Source organism: Cyprinodon tularosa, unplaced genomic scaffold, assembly GCF_016077235.1.
Source record: "Cyprinodon tularosa strain WSP-4 unplaced genomic scaffold, ASM1607723v1 ctg384, whole genome shotgun sequence".
Taxonomy (NCBI): domain Eukaryota; kingdom Metazoa; phylum Chordata; class Actinopteri; order Cyprinodontiformes; family Cyprinodontidae; genus Cyprinodon; species Cyprinodon tularosa.
This window is the reverse complement of record NW_024039101.1, coordinates 300,874-324,616: the sequence shown is the minus strand read 5'-3', so window position 1 is coordinate 324,616 and position 23,743 is coordinate 300,874. Positions and strand designations below refer to the sequence as shown.

General features: G+C 36.9%; 1 protein-coding gene across 3 annotated transcripts; it reads right to left on the bottom strand.

Moving 5' to 3' along the window:
- Positions 1-707: 707 nt before the first annotated feature.
- On the bottom strand, positions 708-22,895 carry LOC119791194 (COP1-interactive protein 1-like). 3 transcript variants are annotated; one of them, XM_038297149.1, is made up of 4 exons: positions 22,760-22,895; positions 19,612-20,195; positions 8,329-9,081; positions 8,125-8,213 (listed from the first exon to the last, which is right to left on the bottom strand). In XM_038297149.1, the coding sequence occupies exons 2-4, from the start codon at positions 20,131-20,133 to the stop codon at positions 8,196-8,198; spliced, it is 1,293 nt and encodes a 430-aa protein (XP_038153077.1). In that variant the 5' UTR covers positions 20,134-20,195; positions 22,760-22,895; the 3' UTR covers positions 8,125-8,195. The 3 variants fall into 3 exon arrangements, with proteins under 3 accessions (XP_038153075.1, XP_038153076.1, XP_038153077.1); XM_038297147.1 differs by having other exon boundaries at positions 708-9,081; XM_038297148.1 differs by lacking the exon at positions 22,760-22,895 and adding an exon at positions 20,665-20,805 and having other exon boundaries at positions 708-9,081.
- Positions 22,896-23,743: the final 848 nt, after the last annotated feature.

Genomic DNA, 23,743 nt, shown 5'->3' with positions numbered 1-23,743 from the left:
CAATCTGGAATAAACAAATATTGAGTTATTGTATATAAATTTTCATGAGACTAAAATACTATGACCTAACTAGTGGAAGTCTTAAATATTCTTTCTAAGATCTGCTCTTAATCTGAACATTATAAAAGACACGAGAATACAATATGATGCTAAACCTTAAACTTTATTTTAATATAAAAACCAAATCACACACCAAGAACCTGTTGGAGACTTAAAAACAGAGCCTGTCAATAACTCAATTGTTGCATATGAGATCACGAAGTAAAAAAGTGGTCACTTATAAAATACTTAAACTTGACTTCAAATTAAAGCAAAGAATACATGACGTTATTTCCAATAACAATGCATTATATTCCACAGTTGAAGCATGATGTATTTATAAGGATCAAGATTTTAAAAGCAAAACACAACCACCAATTTACACAATAATTAAAGGTAGTTCTTTCAGTATACTAAAAATTTGCTTGGTGATCTCTTATCTCATTATGAATTTTTTATGCCACTGTCAGGTCTAAGCACCTAAAACATCATACATACATACAGGGAAAGAAAGAAGGCACAGAGACAATTAATTTAGTTACTCGCAAGGAGAGTAGGAAGAGACTGCAGAGTTTACAATCTCCACCCCACTCTGCAGTCTTCAGCTTTCTCCTCGTCATTTATTGAAGAAAAGGGGATGTCCCTAATTACACCAGCTGAGGTTTAACTAAGGGAAAGGGAAACAAAATTATCTTACTTTAAACCTCAGCACATATGTTAAAACAAAGCATGTGGTTGTTTTACAATTGAGTTGTTCCAAGAACACATGTTTAGAGGAAACATGTAATAGAGGCTGTTCAGGTCTCTTTTACAACCCAGCATGTGATAGAGGATGTTCAGGCCTCTTTCACAACCCGTCTGGAACAATCTTAAGCAAGAGTTAATAAAAGATGAATTACACATTATACATCATAATAGTTCATTAGAACACAACCCAAGAAACACAAACGGAGTATAAATAAAATATTTCTAACAGCCACGGTTTCAGTTTTGGATATAAATAATTACCTTTGCATTTCAACAAAAAAAAAAAAGAAGAAAAAACTGGCCTGTCATAAATGATAACTTAGAATACACACACACACACACACACACACACACACAAACACTTTAAATAGACATATTTCCATTTCTCTTTGGGCACACTTGCTTTCGACATGCGCAACAATGGCAGCAACAGCGACAGCAGTAATGTTGAATCATACCAAGGAATCTGCCTGAATTATCTGGAATTGCTTGATTTTCTCTATCATTTGCTTGAGAGTAAGCTTGTACTCCATGCACATCTCCTTGAATGACTTCCTTGTGAGGAGTTTGATCATCTTTGCCGTGTGAGACAAGATCCATATTTACTTTAAATTGAAGTCCTTCAATATGACTCTGCATTGGTGGCTTCATTTGTTGAGGCTCTAAATATTCCTTAGAGGTCATGGAGGTTTTGCTCTCCCAGTGACTCTGAGTTACAGGTTCTGTACCCATTTCTGGTGATAAATTGTCTATGAGTGTTTTTGCTTTTACAGATATATTTCTTTTATAAAATGTAACCCTGTCTTTTAACCTTTTATCAAGGTTATGTCTAATATTCAGAATCCTGTGTTTCATCAGATTAATCTCCTTATGTTCCATTCTGGTGTTATTCCAAACATCTTGCAGTGAGCTGCCTTTCTCAAAATTTCTAATTTCTTCTGTCTTCGTTGCAAAATCATCTCCTATGGTTTTTGAGAAAGGCAATGAGCTGCCTTTCTCAAAATTTGTAATTTCTTCTGTCTGTGTTGCAAAATCAACTCCTATCTCCAGACTCTGTCTGTCCTCATCTAATTCTGCCTTCATTTTAATTACATCCTTTTTATCCAAGTCAACCATTTGCTTCCACTGTTGCTCCATCATTTCTCTTTGATTACCCATAGAGGAAATGAAGGATGTCAGATTAATCTTTTCCTTTTCCAATATTTCTTTATAATGCAATATTTTTGTCATCTGTTCACCAACAGTTGATAGTTTTTTCTCCAGTGACAAACCCAGCAGCTGTGCATCTTCATGACCCTTTTGTAATTTTCCCATTCTAACTTTGGTGTACTCACACACTTTTTCTTTAACTTCTTGACACATTTGTCTAAAGTTTGCTGTTGACTTCATTTCAATCAGAGGTTGATCTTGTCTCATTTTGAACTCTCTCAACTCTCTTTCAAAGCAATCCTGTTCAGTTGACAGTGTTGCTCTGTCTTTCTCAATGTCTTTCTTGATGGAAATCATGATTTCTTTGTCAGTCTGGATATTGCTAAGGGAAGCTTGAACCTTTTCTTTCATCTCGTTAGCAGTTTTCATCAAATTCTTCAGCTCTTCTGTTTTTTTCTTTAACATCTCTTTGATTAGCTCTAGATTTTGTGCTTGAGTGTACATTTCTTGGCCCTTGCCATGTTGTTGTTGTACCCGTAAAGCCAAGGCATTCATGAGATCCTTCAGTTTATTTCCTTGAGTTTTGAGGCGAAAGTTAAGATCTTTAATTTTGGATTTTTCTCTGTTATTTGCATCAAAGAGATTGTTGGTTTCTTCTATCTTCCTTTGTAATTCCACCATTTTGCTTTCCATGTTTTGTCTTTGCTCTTTAATATGTTGTTTATCTTGTTCTAATGCTTCAGTTTCTTTATGCAGGTCGTACCTTATTAACTCCAGGTCCAGTTTATCTTTGACTATCTTTTCTTTCTCTATGTCCAGATCCTGTTTTTGCTTTTCCAGCATTGTTTCAAGATTAATTACTGTCTGTTTTTGTGATTTAATCCTTTGATTCCATTGTTTTTCCATTTCTCCTCTTTGCTTTACTGTATCATAAAATACAGTTTTTAGATTGTCCCTTTCTCTTTTAACCATCTCTTTATAAGCAGCTACATGTTCCTTCTGTTCATTAAGGCCAACAAGCTTTAGTCCCAAATCAATATAGAGTTTTTCCACACCTTTAGTGCTTTGCTGTAGCTGTTTTTCTTGCTGTTTTAGGGCAGTGATGTTGATCATATCTTGAAGTTTTATATATTGTCTTTGGACTGAAACAGACACATTTTTCAGTTTGATTTTCTCTTTGTTGATCTCGGCCAAACAGCTGTTAGCGTCCTCTTCCTTTTGGGCTAGTTCAGTCTTTGTCATGTTTATCCTCTTCCTTTCTTCTTCCAAATTATTATTCTGTATTTGTAACATTTTCTGTTGTTTCTCTATGTCAGACATCATCAGTTCTAAGCTAGCTTTATCTTGGTCTATTTGGTCAGTTACTCTTTCCAGACTCTGTCTGTCCTCATCTAAGTCTGCCTTCATTTTCTTTAGATCCTTTTTATCCAAGGCAACCATTTGCTTCCACTGTTGTTCCATAATTTCTCTTTGATTACCCATAGAGGAAATGAAGGATGTCAGATTGATCTTTTCCTTTTCCAATATTTCTTTATAATGCAATATTTTTGTCATCTGTTCACCAACAGTTGATAGTTTTTTCTCCAGTGACAAACCCAGCAGCTGTGCATCTTCATGACCCTTTTGTAATTTTCCCATTCTAACTTTGGTGTACTCACACACTTTTTCTTTAACTTCTTGACACATTTGTCTAAAGTTTGCTGTTGACTTCATTTCAATCAGAGGTTGATCTTGTCTCATTTTGAACTCTCTCAACTCTCTTTCAAAGCAATCCTGTTCAGTTGACAGTGTTGCTCTGTCTTTCTCAATGTCTTTCTTGATGGAAATCATGATTTCTTTGTCAGTCTGGATATTGCTAAGGGAAGCTTGAACCTTTTCTTTCATCTCGTTAGCAGTTTTCATCAAATTCTTCAGCTCTTCTGTTTTTTTCTTTAACATCTCTTTGATTAGCTCTAGATTTTGTGCTTGAGTGTACATTTCTTGGCCCTTGCCTTGTTGTTGTTGTACCCGTAAAGCCAAGGCATTCATGAGATCCTTCAGTTTATTTCCTTGAGTTTTGAGGCGAAAGTTAAGATCTTTAATTTTGGATTTTTCTCTGTTATTTGCATCAAAGAGATTGTTGGTTTCTTCTATCTTCCTTTGTAATTCCACCATTTTGCTTTCCATGTTTTGTCTTTGCTCTTTAATATGTTGTTTATCTTGTTCTAATGCTTCAGTTTCTTTATGCAGGTCGTACCTTATTAACTCCAGGTCCAGTTTATCTTTGACTATCTTTTCTTTCTCTATGTCCAGATCCTGTTTTTGCTTTTCCAGCATTGTTTCAAGATTAATTACTGTCTGTTTTTGTGATTTAATCCTTTGATTCCATTGTTTTTCCATTTCTCCTCTTTTCTTTACTGTATCATAAAATACAGTTTTTAGATTGTCCCTTTCTCTTTTAAGCATCTCTTTATAAGCAGCTACATGTTCCTTCTGTTCATTAAGGCCAACAAACTTTAGTCCCAAATCAATATAGAGTTTTTCCACACCTTTAGTGCTTTGCTGTAGCTGTTTTTCTTGCTGTTTTAGGGCAGTGATGTTGATCATATCTTGAAGTTTTATATATTGTCTTTGGACTGAAACAGACACATTTTTCAGTTTGATTTTCTCTTTGTTGATCTCGGCCAAACAGCTGTTAGCATCCTCTTCCTTTTGGGCTAGTTCAGTCTTTGTCATGTTTATCCTCTTCCTTTCTTCTTCCAAATTATTATTCTGTATTTGTAACATTTTCTGTTGTTTCTCTATGTCAGACATCATCAGTTCTAAGCTAGCTTTATCTTGGTCTATTTGGTCAGTTACTCTTTCCAGACTCTGTCTGTCCTCATCTAAGTCTGCCTTCATTTTCTTTAGATCCTTTTTATCCAAGGCAACCATTTGCTTCCACTGTTGTTCCATAATTTCTCTTTGATTACCCATAGAGGAAATGAAGGATGTCAGATTGATCTTTTCCTTTTCCAATATTTCTTTATAATGCAATATTTTTGTCATCTGTTCACCAACAGTTGATAGTTTTTTCTCCAGTGACAAACCCAGCAGCTGTGCATCTTCATGACCCTTTTGTAATTTTCCCATTCTAACTTTGGTGTACTCACACACTTTTTCTTTAACTTCTTGACACATTTGTCTAAAGTTTGCTGTTGACTTCATTTCAATCAGAGGTTGATCTTGTCTCATTTTGAACTCTCTCAACTCTCTTTCAAAGCAATCCTGTTCAGTTGACAGTGTTGCTCTGTCTTTCTCAATGTCTTTCTTGATGGAAATCATGATTTCTTTGTCAGTCTGGATATTGCTAAGGGAAGCTTGAACCTTTTCTTTCATCTCGTTAGCAGTTTTCATCAAATTCTTCAGCTCTTCTGTTTTTTTCTTTAACATCTCTTTGATTAGCTCTAGATTTTGTGCTTGAGTGTACATTTCTTGGCCCTTGCCTTGTTGTTGTTGTACCCGTAAAGCCAAGGCATTCATGAGATCCTTCAGTTTATTTCCTTGAGTTTTGAGGCGAAAGTTAAGATCTTTAATTTTGGATTTTTCTCTGTTATTTGCATCAAAGAGATTGTTGGTTTCTTCTATCTTCCTTTGTAATTCCACCATTTTGCTTTCCATGTTTTGTCTTTGCTCTTTAATATGTTGTTTATCTTGTTCTAATGCTTCAGTTTCTTTATGCAGGTCGTACCTTATTAACTCCAGGTCCAGTTTATCTTTGACTATCTTTTCTTTCTCTATGTCCAGATCCTGTTTTTGCTTTTCCAGCATTGTTTCAAGATTAATTACTGTCTGTTTTTCAGATTTAATCCTTTGATTCCATTGCTTTTCCATTTCTCCTCTTTGCTTTACTGTATCATAAAAGACAGTTTTTAGATTGTCCCTTTCTCTTTTAACCATCTCTTTATAAGCAGCTACATGTTCCTTCTGTTCATTAAGGCCAACAAGCTTTAGTCCCAAATCAATATAGAGTTTTTCCACACCTTTAGTGCTTTGCTGTAGCTGTTTTTCTTGCTGTTTTAGGGCAGTGATGTTGATCATATCTTGAAGTTTTATATATTGTCTTTGGACTGAAACAGACACATTTTTCAGTTTGATTTTCTCTTTGTTGATCTCGGCCAAACAGCTGTTAGCGTCCTCTTCCTTTTGGGCTAGTTCAGTCTTTGTCATGTTTATCCTCTTCCTTTCTTCTTCCAAATTATTATTCTGTATTTGTAACATTTTCTGTTGTTTCTCTATGTCAGACATCATCAATTCTAAGCTAGCTTTATCTTGGTCTATTTGGTCAGTTACTCTTTCCAGACTCTGTCTGTCCTCATCTAAGTCTGCCTTCATTTTCTTTAGATCCTTTTTATCCAAGTCAACCATTTGCTTCCACTGTTGTTCCATCATTTCTCTTTGATTACCCATAGAGGAAATGAAGGATGTCAGATTGATCTTTTCCTTTTCCAATATTTCTTTATAATGCAATATTTTTGTCATCTGTTCACCAACAGTTGATAGTTTTTTCTCCAGTGACAAACCCAGCAGCTGTGCATCTTCATGACCCTTTTGTAATTTTCCCATTCTAACTTTGGTGTACTCACACACTTTTTCTTTAACTTCTTGACACATTTGTCTAAAGTTTGCTGTTGACTTCATTTCAATCAGAGGTTGATCTTGTCCTGATTTTAACTCTCTCAACTCTCTTTCAAAGCAATCCTGTTCAGTTGACAGTGTTGCTCTGTCTTTCTCAATGTCTTTCTTGATGGAAATCATGATTTCTTTGTCAGTCTGGATATTGCTAAGGGAAGCTTGAACCTTTTCTTTCATCTCGTTAGCAGTTTTCATCAAATTCTTCAGCTCTTCTGTTTTTTTCTTTAACATCTCTTTGATTAGCTCTAGATTTTGTGCTTGAGTGTACATTTCTTGGCCCTTGCCTTGTTGTTGTTGTACCCGTAAAGCCAAGGCATTCATGAGATCCTTCAGTTTATTTCCTTGAGTTTTGAGGCGAAAGTTAAGATCTTTAATTTTGGATTTTTCTCTGTTATTTGCATCAAAGAGATTGTTGGTTTCTTCTATCTTCCTTTGTAATTCCACCATTTTGCTTTCCATGTTTTGTCTTTGCTCTTTAATATGTTGTTTATCTTGTTCTAATGCTTCAGTTTCTTTATGCAGGTCGTACCTTATTAACTCCAGGTCCAGTTTATCTTTGACTATCTTTTCTTTCTCTATGTCCAGATCAGAACCAATGGTGAGGTCTGTAGTACTCCTCTTCTCATGGACCAGCTCCTCTTTAGGTTGTTTGCATTTCAATCGCAAAATCTCCAGTGCATCTTTCTCTCTTCTTATGTTTTCCAATTTTTGATCCATTACCCTTCTTCTCCTGTGCACCTCTCTTTTGAATGATTTATTTGCTTCTCTTATTTCATTTATAATTATTTTATTCTTTTCTTCTTTTCTTACAATTTGTTTTAAAATATCCCTATTTTCTTTTCTTTTACTTTCCAGCTCTGAATTTAGCACTTCCATTTCTCGTATGTCTGCCATGGCCAAATGGCCACCATTCCTACCTTGTTTGTAATGTTTATTTGTCTCACTCAAAATAAATCTCTTATCTTCAGTTTTCATTTGTGACTGTTTTTCATTCTGTCCCTCAGCTTCAGCCTCATGTTTCAATGTCTCAGTTACTATTCTTAATGTCTCCTGTTTCAGCTCACTTGAATCTAGATTTTGTTCCTCTCTTTCATAGCTTCCATAACCAGGCCTATTTATTGTGAGTTTGATTTTTTCTCTCAATTTTTCTTGATGTGGTATGAAGGTCTTATGGAATGTTTCCTCCGCAAATGTCGCCTTTTTGCTTTTTAAGGGTTTGTCTCTTTCTAAACTTTCCCTTTTGTCAGATTCCCCTTTGCTTATATTTTCTCTTTTAAATGAAGAATCTGTTTCCTTTCCATGTCCAAGTTTAATCTTTAAATGTTCAGTCTCAGCCTTATACTTAGAGATCAAAATGTTGATTTTTTCGAATTGGTGTTTTGTAGCTTCAATTTTTTTCTCCTGGTCTTTGAGTACTCCCACGTTTACGTAAGCCTCCTCCATATAAGATTTTATTGCTTTGCTCTTCTCCCTTGCCTTACCAGCTATTTCTCTGATATTATTTTGGCATTTTTGCATAATTTCCAGCTGTTGGTGAGTCCCTTCAGATTTTCTCTGGATTTGTAGTTTTAGAATTTCTAATTCATCTCTCTCTCTTAAGACTCTCTCTAGCCTATAATCCAGTTGTCTTCTCCTTTTTATCATTGTAATTTTGGGAATGCTTATATCTTCATTCAGGTTCATTTTGTTCTGCTTCAGTTCAGGCTTAACTAAAATTAAAAGCTTCTGAAATAGTTTGATGTCTTGCAGTAGCCCTTTGATTCCACTTTCAGTTTTTAGGAGATCTTCAGTCGTTTGAAATTCTTCATGCTTCTCACAAAATTCTGGTTTTATCATTTTAATAATTGCTTGTGTTTTATAAATCTCTTGCTGGAGCATTTCTTTATCAGTATCTTGAATATAATTTCCCTCACTACATACGTTTCTCTCCCCAGTAAATGGCTGGGCCTCTTTTTTTAGGTCTTGCATCATAAAATCTATCCTCTTCGTCTGAGTTTTTTGTTCAATGTTAGCAGTTTTTGCCCGATAGTCCATGCCAGACTGAATAAGTTTACTCATGAACACATCGGTCCCCTCCCCCAAATAACCCCTTTGTTGTATTTCTTTAGTTCTTCTGTCTTTGACTATATTTGGATTAAGTGGTTTCTGATACTGTTTTTCATCTACTTGTGTGAGGATACTTTTCATCTCTTCACTCATATCCTGAACTTTTTTAATATCTGATTTTAGTTGCACCTTTAAACATTCTTCCTGCTCTTTTAATTTGTCTATCTGTTTTTCCATCACATGTGTTTCTTTCGTAAATAATTCTGTCTGATCAACATGAATTGACATTTTGCCATCGGTCGCTGTCTCTTTTGCTTTGCCAGTCAGAATTTCTGTTCTTACTTCTTCCCAAGTGTCTCCATGTTTTTCCTTCTGAAGTTCTAAAGCAATTGAAGGCAGCGTCAATGTCCATGTGTTGATCCGGTCCTTTAGGTGAGCCAGCCTGGCCTGAACAGAAAAAAAACATAACTTTGTAAACATGTCATGGTATAAAAAGAAGAAGTTAAAGAGGAGCCCATATTCTTATCTTCAGGTAACACAGAGTACATGTCAGATTAAATGACATTACTTATACTTCAGCGATAGTATCTAGGTATTACTTTATTGTATGTATGTCTCGTACCATGTGCGTTGGTTGTACTGTTCTTTTTACATCTCTTTGCAGGTGAGGAAGCAGACTGAAAATATTTTATCATTATCTCCTTTTTATCTCTTTCTTTCATATTTTCTCCTTTTTTCCCAGTTTTTCCTTTCTTGTTCTACTTACATTGCAGTGTATAATCTGTAAAACTCCCTGCATAATTATAATAAAGCAATTTATATGCATAAAACAAGCAGAACACCATGACGATAGCTGTACTGCTTCTCTTGTGAAAGTACAATCTGTTGCGCTCTTTTTGACACCAAGAAAATTATTCTTATTGCCACATTGCCAGACACTTAAAAAAAAGCAACAAAAAAAAGAGGAGCTGTCAGAATTCAGACAACAGATCAACCAACAATTAGCTTCTAAGGCATTAACTCTCCAAGAACACAGCAATAAACTCGAGGAGGCGAAGAAACGTATTGATGAGCTGGAAAGGTGGTCGGCAGCAGCTAATGAAGTACTCCAAGACACACTACAAGAGCAAAAAGCGTTGCTCGAAAAAGTTAACGATTTGGAATCAAGGTGGAGGCGAAACAATCTCAGAATATACGGGGTATGCGAGGTAATGTAGGGTTCCTCTGTGATTCAGTTTGTGAAGGAATTGATAAAGAGAGAAAAGCTTATTGAAGAAGGGACTGATGCTCAAATACAACGCGCTCATCACTCACTTGGTCCAAAAACGACCCCCGACGCCCCCCCCCAAGATCAATAGTTGTTAACTTTCTTCAATACAAAGTCAAAGATGCCGTTCTCGGACACGCCTGGAAAAAGAAGATCCAGCTCAGGGATAAAACTATCTCTTTTGACCATGACTACACAACAGACGTAATCCAACAACATAAAGCTTGTTTTGAAAGAGAACGGCAACAGCTTCCAGACGCCATACACCCAAATGCACATCCACTAGGAGAGCGACCAACAAACCTACAACAGCGCTGAAGAGGCCGAAATAGATCTGCGCCGCCGAGTTCTCCTACCTGGGGGCCACTGTGGTGAGGTCAACACCAGCGGGACAGACATGGAGACGGGAACAAGCGTCGCAGCGAGGAGAGAGGGAGAAGCTTCACCTAAATATTAGGGACTACTTTTTACTCCATCCAGACAGTGTCTTGCTCATGACCAAAATCTAATAAATTAGCAAATATTCCCAAAGGAGTAAATCATGATAATCTAATTAAAATTAAAATAACACCAATTGGGGAAAAAGTTAAAATAATGAAATGTGGTCTGTTTAACATAAGATCTCTTTCCTTTAAAAGTCTGCTAGTTAATGACTTGATTTGTGATAATCACATTGACTTATGTTGCCTTACAGAAACCTGGCTGCAGCAAGAGGATTATGTGAGCACAAATGAGGCAACTCCTTCAAGCTTTTTAAATTTTCACATACTTCTGTGCGAGGAAGAGGAGTAGGAACAATCTTTCAGTCTGACTTACTGATTACTCCCAAGGCAGTTAATACTTACAACTCTTTTGAACATTTAACCGTTAATTTCCCTCATCCAAATTTCAAAGCAAAACCTCTTCTTTTTGTAACTTTGTATCGTCCACCAGGTCCTTACTCTGAATTTTTAGATGAGTTTTCACAGTTCCTTTCTGATTTGGTATTAAATACTTACAGGGTCTTCATAGTGGGAGATTTTATCATCCATGCTAACATTGAAGGCGATAGCTTAAGAACAGCCTTCAATGCTATCTTAGACACTGTTGGCTTTGTTTAAAGTGTGAATAGTCCCACACATTATAGTCCCACACACTCTGCAGCACTGCAGAGTGCAAAAGCTTAGTTTATTCCCCTTCACAGGTTGATGATTTTGTTGATGGGGTTGCCAGTTCTCTGCGTACTGCCTTAGACAACGCAGCTCCTTTGAAAATGAAAACCATTAAAAATAGAAAGCTGGCTCCTTGGTTTAATGCAGAGCTGCGCACTTTGAAGCCAAATGCTAGGAAACTGGAGAGAAAATATCGCTCCACAGGCCTAAGGGAATACTACCTAGTCTGGAAAAATAGTTTACTGCTGTATAAGAGGACACTTTGTAAAGCAAGAGCACCATATTTATACTCATTAATAGAGGAGAATAAGTATAATCCTAGATTTCTTTTTAATACAGTTGCCAGACTCACCCAGAGCCATACAGCTCTGTTGAACCGTCCATTCCACCTGCTCTTAGCAGTAATGATTTTATAGGAGTCTTTATAAATAAGATTGATCTTATTAAAAATAAGATCATTAGCACTCCTCTATCCGCGATTAGTTTGTCTCTGTAGGGTGGGGCAGCATCTGAGGTAGTCATGGAATCTGAACCTGGTTTAGACTGCTTTGATCCAGTTGAACTTTCAGAGTTAGCAAAACTATTGTCTTCATCTAAGCCTTAAACTTGTATGTTAGATCCAGTTCCAACCAGGTTATTTAAGGAGGTATTCCCTTTGATCTCATCCTCCATTTTAGATGTGATCAATCTATCTCTGTTACAGGGATATGTACCAATGGCTTTTACTGTAAGGTTGCTGTAATTAAACCTTTGCTTAAAGCTACAGTGTGTAATTTTTAGCGACATCTAACGTCCAGACTGCAGACCGCAGCAACATGAACATCTCCCCCCCACCGCTTCTCCCCCCCAACAGTACGGCGAGCGTTACGGGACAAAATGTCTTCCACGACTTCCGCATCACCTACCTTCTCAAGTGATGAAGTTTGTTTACATAGATAATTTTAATACTGCCATCTATTGTTCAGAACCGTCTCAGTTCATCTCTCTCAACTTGCCGTAGTTACTTTGGAGCATAATGGGCGATCTCGCAATCGCTAGTTTGTTGGCTCTGCGCTGCCGTAGCGCAAAGATGTCTGCGAGACCTGCTCCTATGTAATTATAAATAACGAATTCTAAGGCAACGCAAATATTAAGGTTAAGAGGCTGAGCTCGTAGATGATGATAAATAACATAGTTATGTATAATATATTACATTTCTGACTGTATATCCCTGTAATTATTACACACTGTAGCTTTAAGAAACCGTCTCTTGACCCAGATGACTTGGTCAATTATAGACCTATATCCAATCTTCCTTTCTCATCTAAAATTCTTCAGAAAGTAGTTGCCAAACAAGTGTGTGAAAGTCACTAATGGTGAAAGTCACTAATGATATTCTCATGGTCGCAGATAATGGACTTGTATCTGTGCTCGTCCTGTTGGATCTCAGTGCTGCATTTGATACAGTTGATCATAATATTCTTTTAGAAAGACTTGAATATTTTGTTAGAATTAAAGGAACAGCACTAGACTGGTTTAAATCTTATCTATCTGATCGATTTCAGTTTGTCACGTTAATGACAAATCTTCCTCATGCTCAAAGGTTACCTGTGGAGTTACACAGGGATCAGTTCTAGTAGGGCTCGGGGTCTGCATTGTAGGACGTGGCGGCCATGTTGATGTTATGCTCTGATAGCATAGCTCCGATAGCATAGCTCTTATACCGTAGCTCCGGTAGCATCACTCCGAAAGCACAGCTCCGACACAACGTTGTGAGAGAAAAAAAAAGATGTTAAAATCCCGAAAAGGATCTGGAATTTACTGGGCCACGTTAAATAGAGAAGCCAGGGACCAGTATGTTGAAAAAATCAGCATTATTAATGATGTGGATCCATACGAAGTTCCTAACAATGAGTGGAGCACCGATGAGTGAGCGCCTATACTTCAAAACATTTCCGAAGCTACAAGTCCTTGGAGTCTCATATGCAGTTCATGAATGGAAGGGTTCAGGAGCTGCAGATCATAAAGCCAGCAAACAGTGGGAACAGAGTAATCCATACAAAGGTAAGCTGTGCTCAGACGGGCTCTGAAACCTGCTAGTTTAGTAACTGCTAACCGCTAGTGCTAACAACCCCTCACGCATGTAATGTACTTTTAACTAGCTGCTATGTGTTTCAAAGGTGTAGTTAGTAACGTTAACTGCCAACCCTCCCCAAACCCTCCAGGTTCTTATCACATATTTGAGCCTTTTCCCGTTGCCGTTTTTATTATTTTCCCGTAAAAGATCCCAACTTTGAAGGAAAGAAACAATGTAGGCTATAAAATAAAACCATGCATCTTTAACTTACCAGAATGAAAATTCAGGGAACACACTCTCATTGACATCGGGATACTGTGGAAAGTTATGTTGGTCGTCTTACCGCGCGATCCAAGCTAGCCGACGACTATTTATCGACAACACTTGGTCTCCATGGTTGCGCCTCCAGGCAGGAAAGCGGTGGAAAGTTAACCCATTTTCTATGTTTTTCCCATGGCGATTATCTGTTGCTCTGTTACAGCCCAATATACAGCAACGGTTTACCATGTTGGAAACCAAGTTAAGGTGAAATCAATCAAATTAAAACACGGCTGAGAGGGAGTACATTATGCGGTAGTCATAGGCAGTAGTCTGAGCAGCGGTAAAAGAGGCACTCAAGATGGCGGCGACGCAAAGTACTTACGTCATGAGGACCAAGCCCTATTCTCTTTACTTTATATATGCTCCCAATCTGTAGAGTTATTAGACAGTATGGGATTAATTTCCATTGTTATGCTGATGATACCCAGCTATATCTGTCTATAAATCCAGATGAAGCTAACCCATTACACAGATTACAGGCATGTCTGAAGACATAAAAACCTGGATGACTCTTAACTTTCTCCTTCTGTATGCAGACAAAACAGAAGTTATAGTCTTTGGACCAGAGTCTTTGAAAAAGAAGCTGATTAGTCAGTCACTTCATTTGGATGGGATTAAACTGATTTCAGATAATAAAGTAAAAAATCTTGGTGTTTTTTTTATCAGGACCTGTCATTTAAATCCCATATCAAAGAGGTTTCTAGAATTTACTTCTTTCATCTGAGGAATGTTGCAAAAATTAAAAATCTCTTGTCCAGGGGTGATGCTGAGAAACTAGTCCATGCATTTGTTAATTCAGGCTGAACTATTGTAATTCTTTACTATCAGCAAGTCCACAAACTGTAGTTAAAAGCCTTCAGCTGATCCAAAATGCTGCAGCCAGAGTTCTAATGAAAATTAAAAAGAGAGATCATATCTCTCCTATCCTGGCTTCTCTTCATTGGCTTCCTGTTAAATCCAGAATAGAATTTAAAATCCTCCTTCTCACATATAAAGCCTTAAATGGCCAAGCTCCATCTTATATCAGAGATCTGATTGTTCCTTATGTTCCTAACAGAGCACCTCGCTCTCAATCTGCAGGTTCACTAGTGGTTCCTAGAATTTCTAAAAGTAGAATGGGAGCCAGATCTTTTAGTTATCAGGCTCCTCTCCTGTGGAACCAACTACCAGTTTTAGTCCGTGAGGCAGACACCCTGTCTACTTTTAAGACTAGGCCTAAAACTTTCCTTTTTGATAAAGCTTATAGTTAGAGTGGCTCAGGTTATCCTGAGCAATCTCTATAGTTATGCTGCTATAGGACCCCTATTTCATAATTCTGCTTCATTCAATCTCTATTCTCCCACTCTGCAGATTCTTTTAGTTCAATCTCTAACGTTATGCTCTCTCTGGTTTTTCTCATAGTAGCTTTGCCTCATCTGTTCCTGTTTAGCTGTGTCTCCATCCGGGAGAGAAATATCAGCTGTGCTGCTGCCATCCACGCCGTTGTTTATAGATGCTGGAGATCGGCCTGTTTTCCAGTGTAGTCCTGTTTCTCTGACTGTAACTAACTGGATGTGCTCTCTTCATCCTCTGACATGGGAGCTGGCTCGGAGCTTGTATGCCTGGCTGTGTGCTTCCTGGACGGGGCCGCCTTTTACAGCTGCTTTTTGTATCTCTGCTTTTGTCTCCTTGAACCCCAGTCGGTCTCAGCAGATGGCCGCTCACACTGAGCCTGGTTCTGCTGGAGGTTTCTCCCTGTTCAAAGGGAGTTTTTCCTCTCCACTGTCGCTACAAACATGCTTAGTGTGAGGGATTGTATTTGAGTCAATGAGTCGATGCAATCAACTGGTTTTCTTTATATGGAGGACTTTGAATCGATTTGACTATATGATCTGGTTTAACTGCAAAGTGCCTTGAGATGACATGTGTTGAGAATTGGCGCTATATAAATAACTGAATTGAATTTAATTGAATTGAATTAAAGCAGCCTTTATGAGCCTTGATGCAGAAAAGGCTTTTGATCGATTAAACTGGGATTTCTTATATCTAACGTTTGGTCTTACTAATGATGCTATTCACTGTATTAGAGCAATCTATGATAAACCAACCGCAAGAATACAAGTGAATGGCTCCCTAACAGATCCGTTTGAACTCAGTAGAGGCTGTAGACAGGGCTGTGGACTAAGCCCCACCCTTTTCGCTTTATACATTGAGCCATTGGCTCAGGTGATTTGGCAGAAAGATGATTTAAAAGATAGAAGAAGAAGAAATTATGATAAATGAAAGAGAACAAAAGATTGGATTATTTGCGGACGATATATTGCTGTTTCTAGAAGATATTAACACTACCCTTCCCAAACTGGTTGATCTTATTAATAATTATAAAGTACATGCTGGATACAAGTTGAATATTTCTAAAACCCAAATACTACTTTCAACCATGCCCCCTCAAACGAAACTGCACATACTGTACATATGATATAAAATGGAACGCAACAAAATTAAATACATAGTATTTCTGTCTAAAGACACTTCTTAACTATATAATTTTAGCTACAATCCCATAAACCAAAATATTAGAAAAGACATACAGAGAGGGTCTACTTACCCACTGGATTTAACTGATAGAATACATGTAGTTAAAATGAACATCCTCCCAAGGCTGCTTTACTTATTTCAATCCCTCCCAATCAATATACCACAGAAACAATTCACAGAGTGGGATAAACTGTTAGCAAGGTTTATTTGGGATGGAGGGAGGGCTAGGGCATGGCCCTTCCTAATCTAAAAAATTATTTATTTGCAGCTCAACTGCGTTACTTGTCTTGCTGGTGTGATCCTGGATATTTTGCTAGATGGAAAGAGATTGAGACATGCATCCCTGGATACAATATTCAGACACAGACGGGAGAGAACACTATACCAACCAATTTAATAAAGTTACTTGACCCAATTGCTCATTTCACTATGGAAATTTGGTTTAATGTAGAAAGACAATTAAAGCTGAAGAAAGAAAGAAAAATATTAAGATGAGTAGGCCATGACAAAGACTTCAGGCCAGGAAGACATGGCCCAAAATGTAAATATTGGATAAATAGAGGGCTTACAGCCTTTTGTAATTTAATTAATAACGGGGAAATGAGGAGTTTTCAATATCTTAAAGACAAATTCAGACTTGATAATAGAGATTTCTTTCAATACCTACAACTAAGAGAATATTATAATAAAGAAATCAAAGATGGAAGTGATCCTAATGCAGTTCTGGAGACATTGTGTGGTGCATATCAACATAAAACTCGAAAAATTATCTCACAGCTGTACACTAGCCTATTGTCATGTCAAAAAAATACAACTCTGTATGTGAAAGAAAAGTGGGAAAAAGAAACAATGGTCACAATTTCAAATGAAGAGTGGTATGAAATCTGTGAGTTGTCTCAGACTTCTACAAATTCACTAAAATGGAGGGAATTCAACTGGAAAAATGTCATTTGTTTTTGTATCACGCCATCTATTAAAAGTAAACAACTGTCTCCCCAACAAATGTGTTGGAGGCAATGTGGCACTGCTGGCGCCAACCATGTGCATGTTTTCTGGAACTGCATTGAGATAAAGATTCTATCCACCTTACTCTGTTCAAAGTACTGTTGTATTCTGTTCCATTTACTTTTACCGCAATGTATCTTGGCCTTATGTCTAATGTGAAAAAAGATGATCAGTATTTGGTTAAGATATTACTGTCAGCGTGGAGGAAAGCCATAACAAGAAAATGGCTCAGACCAGAGCCACCCAACCGTACTCAGTGGATGGACATTGTGGAGGAAATATTCACTATATAAAGAATGACTTTCATTTTAAGACTGAAAAAAGCTCAATTCAAAGAAAAATGGGAGAAATAGATAACATATAAATTAGCCTCGGAAACGGACTGACTTTTGTAACACGACAACCGGATGCTGTCTTTGGTTAAAGTGTTCATTTTGTTTTGTACCTTGCTGATGCTCAGAGGGCTGATATCAGTGCATTGTTTCTTTTATTGTCAAAAACAATAAAGATAAAAGTAGGGGAAAAAATTACTTGCTTCATATGTCTACTACAACTTTGAATAAAATAACATACCCTGAGGATCATCATAGTTAAACCACAGGCCTTTGATCAAAAAACATTTGCAGACGTCACGCACATTACACTGTTGGGAGGGGGCCGAAGACCTGCCGTTTGGCATAGCCAAGGCATGAGTGCATTGTTTTTTTTTGTTCTGTTCCTTGGCTTTTCAGTTGATACTCATTAGGCACCCAAAGAGGCAGATGAATGAAATGGTCAAGACAATTATTTAAAAGCACCTTCTGGCATCTCAAATGTTTCATCATGCACACTGCAGCGACTATATCAATTTATAAGAAGGCATGAAAATTGTTTAAGGTAGCTGGGGGTAAATCTAAATCAATGTGAGATGTTAGCTATGATCCAACACTAATGAATGAACTCTAATCTTGCCTACCGGTATGTTAAAAGCACATGGCTTTAAATTCTGAGAAATTGTGAAAAAAAAGGCAACTTTCTTTGCTATTTTTCACCTTTGAGGGGTAACAAATAAAAAACTTACGGGCAGACACATGTAAAGTTAGACAGTTTTGAAAGCCCTGGATGTTTTCTATCAAACTAAACTAGGAGAAACAAATATGGTGCAATATTTTTTCTATGCCCCCCTGATGTAAAGATAACCCCAAAAATGCCAAATGTACATGGGCTGGTGGAATGACCCATATGCATAAAACAGCAATCCTTTATCAGAGGAAGTAACAAACTGGAAGGAGCTTTCTTTGTTAATGATACACAGAAACCATTGCTACCTCAGGAGGGGAAAGCAATAGTCAGAGCAGGGAGCTGCTGACCTTGACTAAGGACACTGCCAACCAGTTCACATGTCTTGCAGACCTGGAGAATTTCTCCCTCATGTCGATGTGTGTAGGGAGCTCTAGGATTAGGAGTTGGGGGCTCTAATAGGGACCACCCTTTTGTTGGACTTCAGCAGGATTACCCTCTGTCATCAGTCCTGTTCATAACTTTTATGCACAACAATTCTAGGTGCAGCCAAGGACTGGAGGGACTCTGGTTTTGGGAACATAATATGTCATCCCTGCCTTTTGTGGATGATGGGATTATGCTGGCTCCCTCTTGGCTCCCTCTTGCCAAGACCAACAGAACCCACTCCTAGCTAAGTGCAAAGCGGCCAGGATGAAGACCAAGCCCTCCGAATCAGAGGCCTTGCTTCTGTTCGGTCAGAGGAAAATTCCTGCCTAAAGTGGAGGACTTCAAGTATCTTGAGGTTCTTACATGATTTTTACAAATTTCCCTTAACTTAATTAAAAGAAAAAGGTCCATACAATCAACAGCTATGCCTTGTTGGTAATCAAATACCCTGACAGGGTAATAAGTTAGGGAGGAGGAAATTCAGGCCACGGGTGTTAACACACTAACTCTACTTAACATTCATAGTGAATTACACTCCAAAATCTAGTATCCAAAAAGAATACATCTGAAGATGGCTCCAAGGGATGAAGTGTTCACTAAATGTCAGTGGAATATGGAAATAAAGGAAGTGGAGGAATCATCATGGGAGTAAAAAACCCCTGCATGGCATGTACCACGACAGATAGCTCGTCTGCCTAGATGTGTGCCTGGCTGTGGAGCTGGTTGACAGTTGCCTTTCGTATCTCTGCCTCTTTTTCTATGTCTGCTAAACCCCGGTCGGCCTCAGCAGATGGCCGCTCACACTGCATCTGGTTCTGCTGGAGGTTTCTTCCTGTTAAAAGGGAGTTTTTCCTCTCCATTGTCACTACAAGCACGCTTAGTATGAGGGATTGCTTTCCAGGTCAATGAGTCAATGCAATCAGCTGGTTTTCCTCAGATAGAAAACTTTGAATCAATCTGACTGGATGATCTGGTTAACTGTAAAGTGCCTTGAGATGACATGTGCTTTAAATTGGCACTATAAAAATAAACTCAATTGAGTTAATTGTCTTCAAAACATTGGACCAAATGCTATAACTGAACAACAAGCAGAAAAACTACTGCTGGGTTCATCACTTCAAAATGAAAGTTATACACACATGCTAAAGCAGATTTTTTAAAGCAACTCTACTTTTGAAATGTGACCAATGCTTTTCTACTTTTAGATGAGGACGCAAAAGATAGAGACTTACCATATATGCTTTGACTTGTCTATTACTCTCTCTCATCTTATTTTGGAGTTTCAGCATTTCCTCGTTTGCACTTTTTACATCTTCAGCGGATTTTTCAATGTTAGCTTTAAGTTTTTCTGTTGTTAAAACTACAGTTATTATATCTTTCACATTTTTCTCATTCTTTTGTCTTTGTTGATCCAGTTTCTTCTTCAGAATTTCCAACTCATCACCTTCTCTAGTAATTTTCTCCAGCTTCATGTCAAGCTGTTTTCTCCTCTTCTGGGCCTGAAAACCCATCCATTTTGTTTGGGTCTTTTCTTCATTAAAGTGATTTCTGCAATTTAATGTTTCTTCTCTAAACACATGCAACATTTCTCTGATTTCTTCTGGTGTTACTTCCTGCTGGTTGGACCTCATTCTTGTCTTCAAATATTGGTTTCTTCTTCTCTCTCTTTGTGTATGTCTCCAAAGTTGTCTCTCATCTTTAACTACTTGGTGTTGCTTTTGTTCTTCCATATTGTCCCTTTTTAGATTTAACATTGAATTCTTGTCATTTAACAGTAGTCAGTTTTTAATTTCCTTCATGCTCCTTTGTTGTTGAACTGTGAAGGGAACAAAACATTGATGAGAAAGCACACTGCTGCAAATAATCAGATAAGCTTTTTTTACATGACAACTTTGATTCAGGATTGTACAACAATATGCATATTTAGTCAATGTATCTTTCCTATTAGCTACAAATTACTAACGGTAAACTAGTAAATTATGAGATCAACATAGAGGTGCTACAAAAATCTCATAGTTTCTTCTTCTTTTCAAAGAATAAAGATCAACACAGCCCAATCAGAATTGTAACTGGGACTTCAGTTGAACCATAAACAAAAAAATTAGATGCTGTTGTGGAGAAATTTAAAGCTGGATTAAGATCCAAAAATATTTCCCAAGATTTAAACACCTGAATGAACACTGAGCAAGTGATAATATTTAGATAGAAGAAGTAACAGAACACTGCAGTTCTATGAAGACATGTCGTCCCTCTAAACTTTGACCTCAAACAAGGAGAAGACTGACCAGAGATGCAGCCACGAGGCCCGTAATCTCTCTGGATGAACTGCAGAGATCTAGAGCTGAGGTGACTGTCAATAGGACTGTCCATAGGACAAAAATCAGTCATATATTGCACACATCTTTCATTTCTGGAAGAAAGCAGTTCTGAAAGAGATCCATAAAAACATTTTGGCAACAATGCAAAACATCATATTTGGCGCAAAAGCAACAGCTCATCACCCTAAACACGCCATCCCCACTGTCAAAAGTGGTTGTGGCAGGATCATGGTTTGGGCCAGCTTTTCTAAGGCTGGGACAGGGAAGATGGTTTAAATTGATGTGAAAATGGATGGAGCCAAATGCAGGAAGAAAACCTGCTGGAAACTGCAATAGATCTGAGACTGGAACAGAGATTTATCCTCCAACAAGACAATGATCCAAAACAAAAAGCAACATCTACGACGGAATGGTTCATAGATAAACATATCTAGGTGTTAGAATGGCCTAGTCAAAGCCCAGACCTGAATCCAACCTTGAATCTGTGGAAAGAAATGAAAGCTGCTGTTCACAAATGCTCTCCATCCAACCCTCCAGCTATTTGCCATAACAATGGGCAAAAATATCAGTCTCTGATAGAGGAAATAATCCAAGAGACCCGCAGGAAAAGGTGGTGCTAGAACGTATTAACTCAAGGAATATTTTTAATAATTTTTTTGAATTTGTTGAATGTTGAATCATTTTTGCAAACCCCATATTTTAGTTTCATATTTGTTAAAGTTCAAAATATCAAATCAGTTTCACTCAATTTAAAAATGTGTCCCACTTGTTGATTCATCACAAAGAATTACAGTTTTACATCTATATGTCCGAAGCCTGTAATGTGTTAAAAGTTTAAAAACTTCAAGCAGGGTTAATAATTCCCCAAGGCACTGCACCTCCATTTGTTGCCAATAAATTGTTTATAAATTAGTGTAGCTGGACTGTAGAAATAATCTGCAAAAAACGTGGTTCTGTGAGAGGAGAGGTAAATGTGAATGGGGTGACGTTTGAAAAGTTAAGGGGTCAAAAATTAGGAGCAATATTTATGGTTAAGAGAAAAAAAGGGGGATATTTTTCCAAGTCATTTTTTTTACTATGTCATTTATTCATTTATAGAACTTTAATATTTAGATTGTCAGTTAAAACAGTTGTCAGCAAGCTAAATATTTATTTTCCAAAATAAATACTCAGTTGATAAATAAATATTTAGCTTAGTGCTAGCTAAATATTTATACAAAATACTTAACAAACTAAATATATTACTTGGAAATTAAATACTTACCTAGCACCAGGCTAATTAGTTATTTAACAAACTAAACTTTTATTTGCATATTTGATTCTCTTTGTTTGATTGAACCATCATATCACCCATCGTAAAATCATTCAAAGCTTTGTTAAACATGGATTTAAATGAATGTTTTATTTTTACCAACAAGTTGATTCTCTAATATAACATTATAATATAACATTAACATTCAGTATTAACATTTTTGAAGAAAACTAAGGATTAGGCTGTTGTAATTAATAAGTAATATAAAAATAGATATAAAAGCTAAATTATTTATTTGAAAACTGACATCACTTTTACACAGTTTTATTATCTTTTAAAGGGAAGGCTGTCTGATTTTTCTTTTATGAACACAAACATCTTGTTGTTTTTAAGTGGGCTAATTTCCTAACTAAATGAGCGAAGGGTAAAAATTACTTTACATTCAGCTACAATCCTATTTATGCTAAAGCACATGTCTGCACTTGGGGAAATGTGTCATTTACATATAGTATAAATAGGTAGCAGCAAATTAAAACATTCTTAAGCTAATTCTTAAAGCCTCTATTAAATGTATCTTATAATCTTGGACAGCGTTTGATCCATATTGATTTAGTAATATCTGCCCTCTCAAAAAGTGTTTCATAGGTGTCAGAGTATGAGGACTCAGCATTTCCAGTAAAACCATGCAAGCAGGTTACAAATTCAAAACAGATGCCATAAGAAACAGATTTCTGTAAAAATAATAACAAATTAAAATCTGTAAAGAATCAGAGGGTATTGAGTGACATTAGCATTATTTATCATACTCACATTTTATCATCTTAATTTATGGAACATCACCAAATTAATGCAGCAGGTCATCTGTCAGCTGTGTGCTAGCCAGCTTTTAAAGTATCTCTGTTGATTTAGCTTGCTGTTTTCTGTTTAAAACCCTGTAGGCCTATGGATGCTATTGGTTGTTTCCAAACTGAAATGTCATGCTTAACCAGTCTGGGGTTTACTGATAAGGACTGTGTTCATGTTTGGCTTTCCTGGGTTGTCCTGATTGTGAATAAGCACACGCCTTTTTCATGATTATTCAGACTCTTACTCTAACTCTAACATTTATAAAAATATCTAACCCTAGAGCTAAACTAAACTCAATTCCAGAGGTTTCAAGTAACAAGGTCCAAATACTTTACCTTACTGAAGTAGGATTTTTGGCCATACTGATCTGCTTACATTTTTTTTTTTGCAATTATCTCTACTTTCTACTCCTTACATTTTAAAAATAGACTCGTTAGTTTTGTTTCATTTAAACTCATTTTCATTATTTCATTATGGCCTGTTGGTAACTTGTTGTTCACCACATACCAAAATAAACAGTTTTTCAAGATAATGCAAAGTTCAATTTGGCACCGTTGCCATTATATACCAAACCAAAAAAATAAAAAATAAAGCCCAAAGAAGTTAGCATCCAGAATTGAAGAAAAATGTTACTTAATTAATATTTCAGTGCAGTAAAGCTTCTGTTCTTAACATTTCTTCCTGCACTACTTTTTTATTTTAACTACTTTTACGCTTTTACTGCAGTAAAAAGCTTAAATTGATGTTCCAACTTCTACAAAAAGTGTTTGTAAAACAGTAGGATTTCTACTTCTACTTGAGTAATAAACATTATTACTTTTGACACCTCCGCTCAATTCACACCTTATTTCTGAACTTAACCCAAAACCTAACAAGAGAACCTTTCTTCATGGTTGAATAACTCTCGAATATTGGGCCATACATGTCCTTCTATACACACACACACAC

What these genes read in the sequence shown, in the direction of transcription:
- LOC119791194 (XM_038297147.1), bottom strand. Translation starts at nt 20,133, where the DNA reads ATGTTAAATCTAAAAAGGGACAATATGGAAGAACAAAAGCAACACCAA. An exon ending in GACAAGTCAAAGCATATATG is followed by an intron (nt 9,082 to 19,611) that starts GTAAGTCTCTAT and finishes TTTTCTGTTCAG; the next exon opens with GCCAGGCTGGCTCACCTAAA.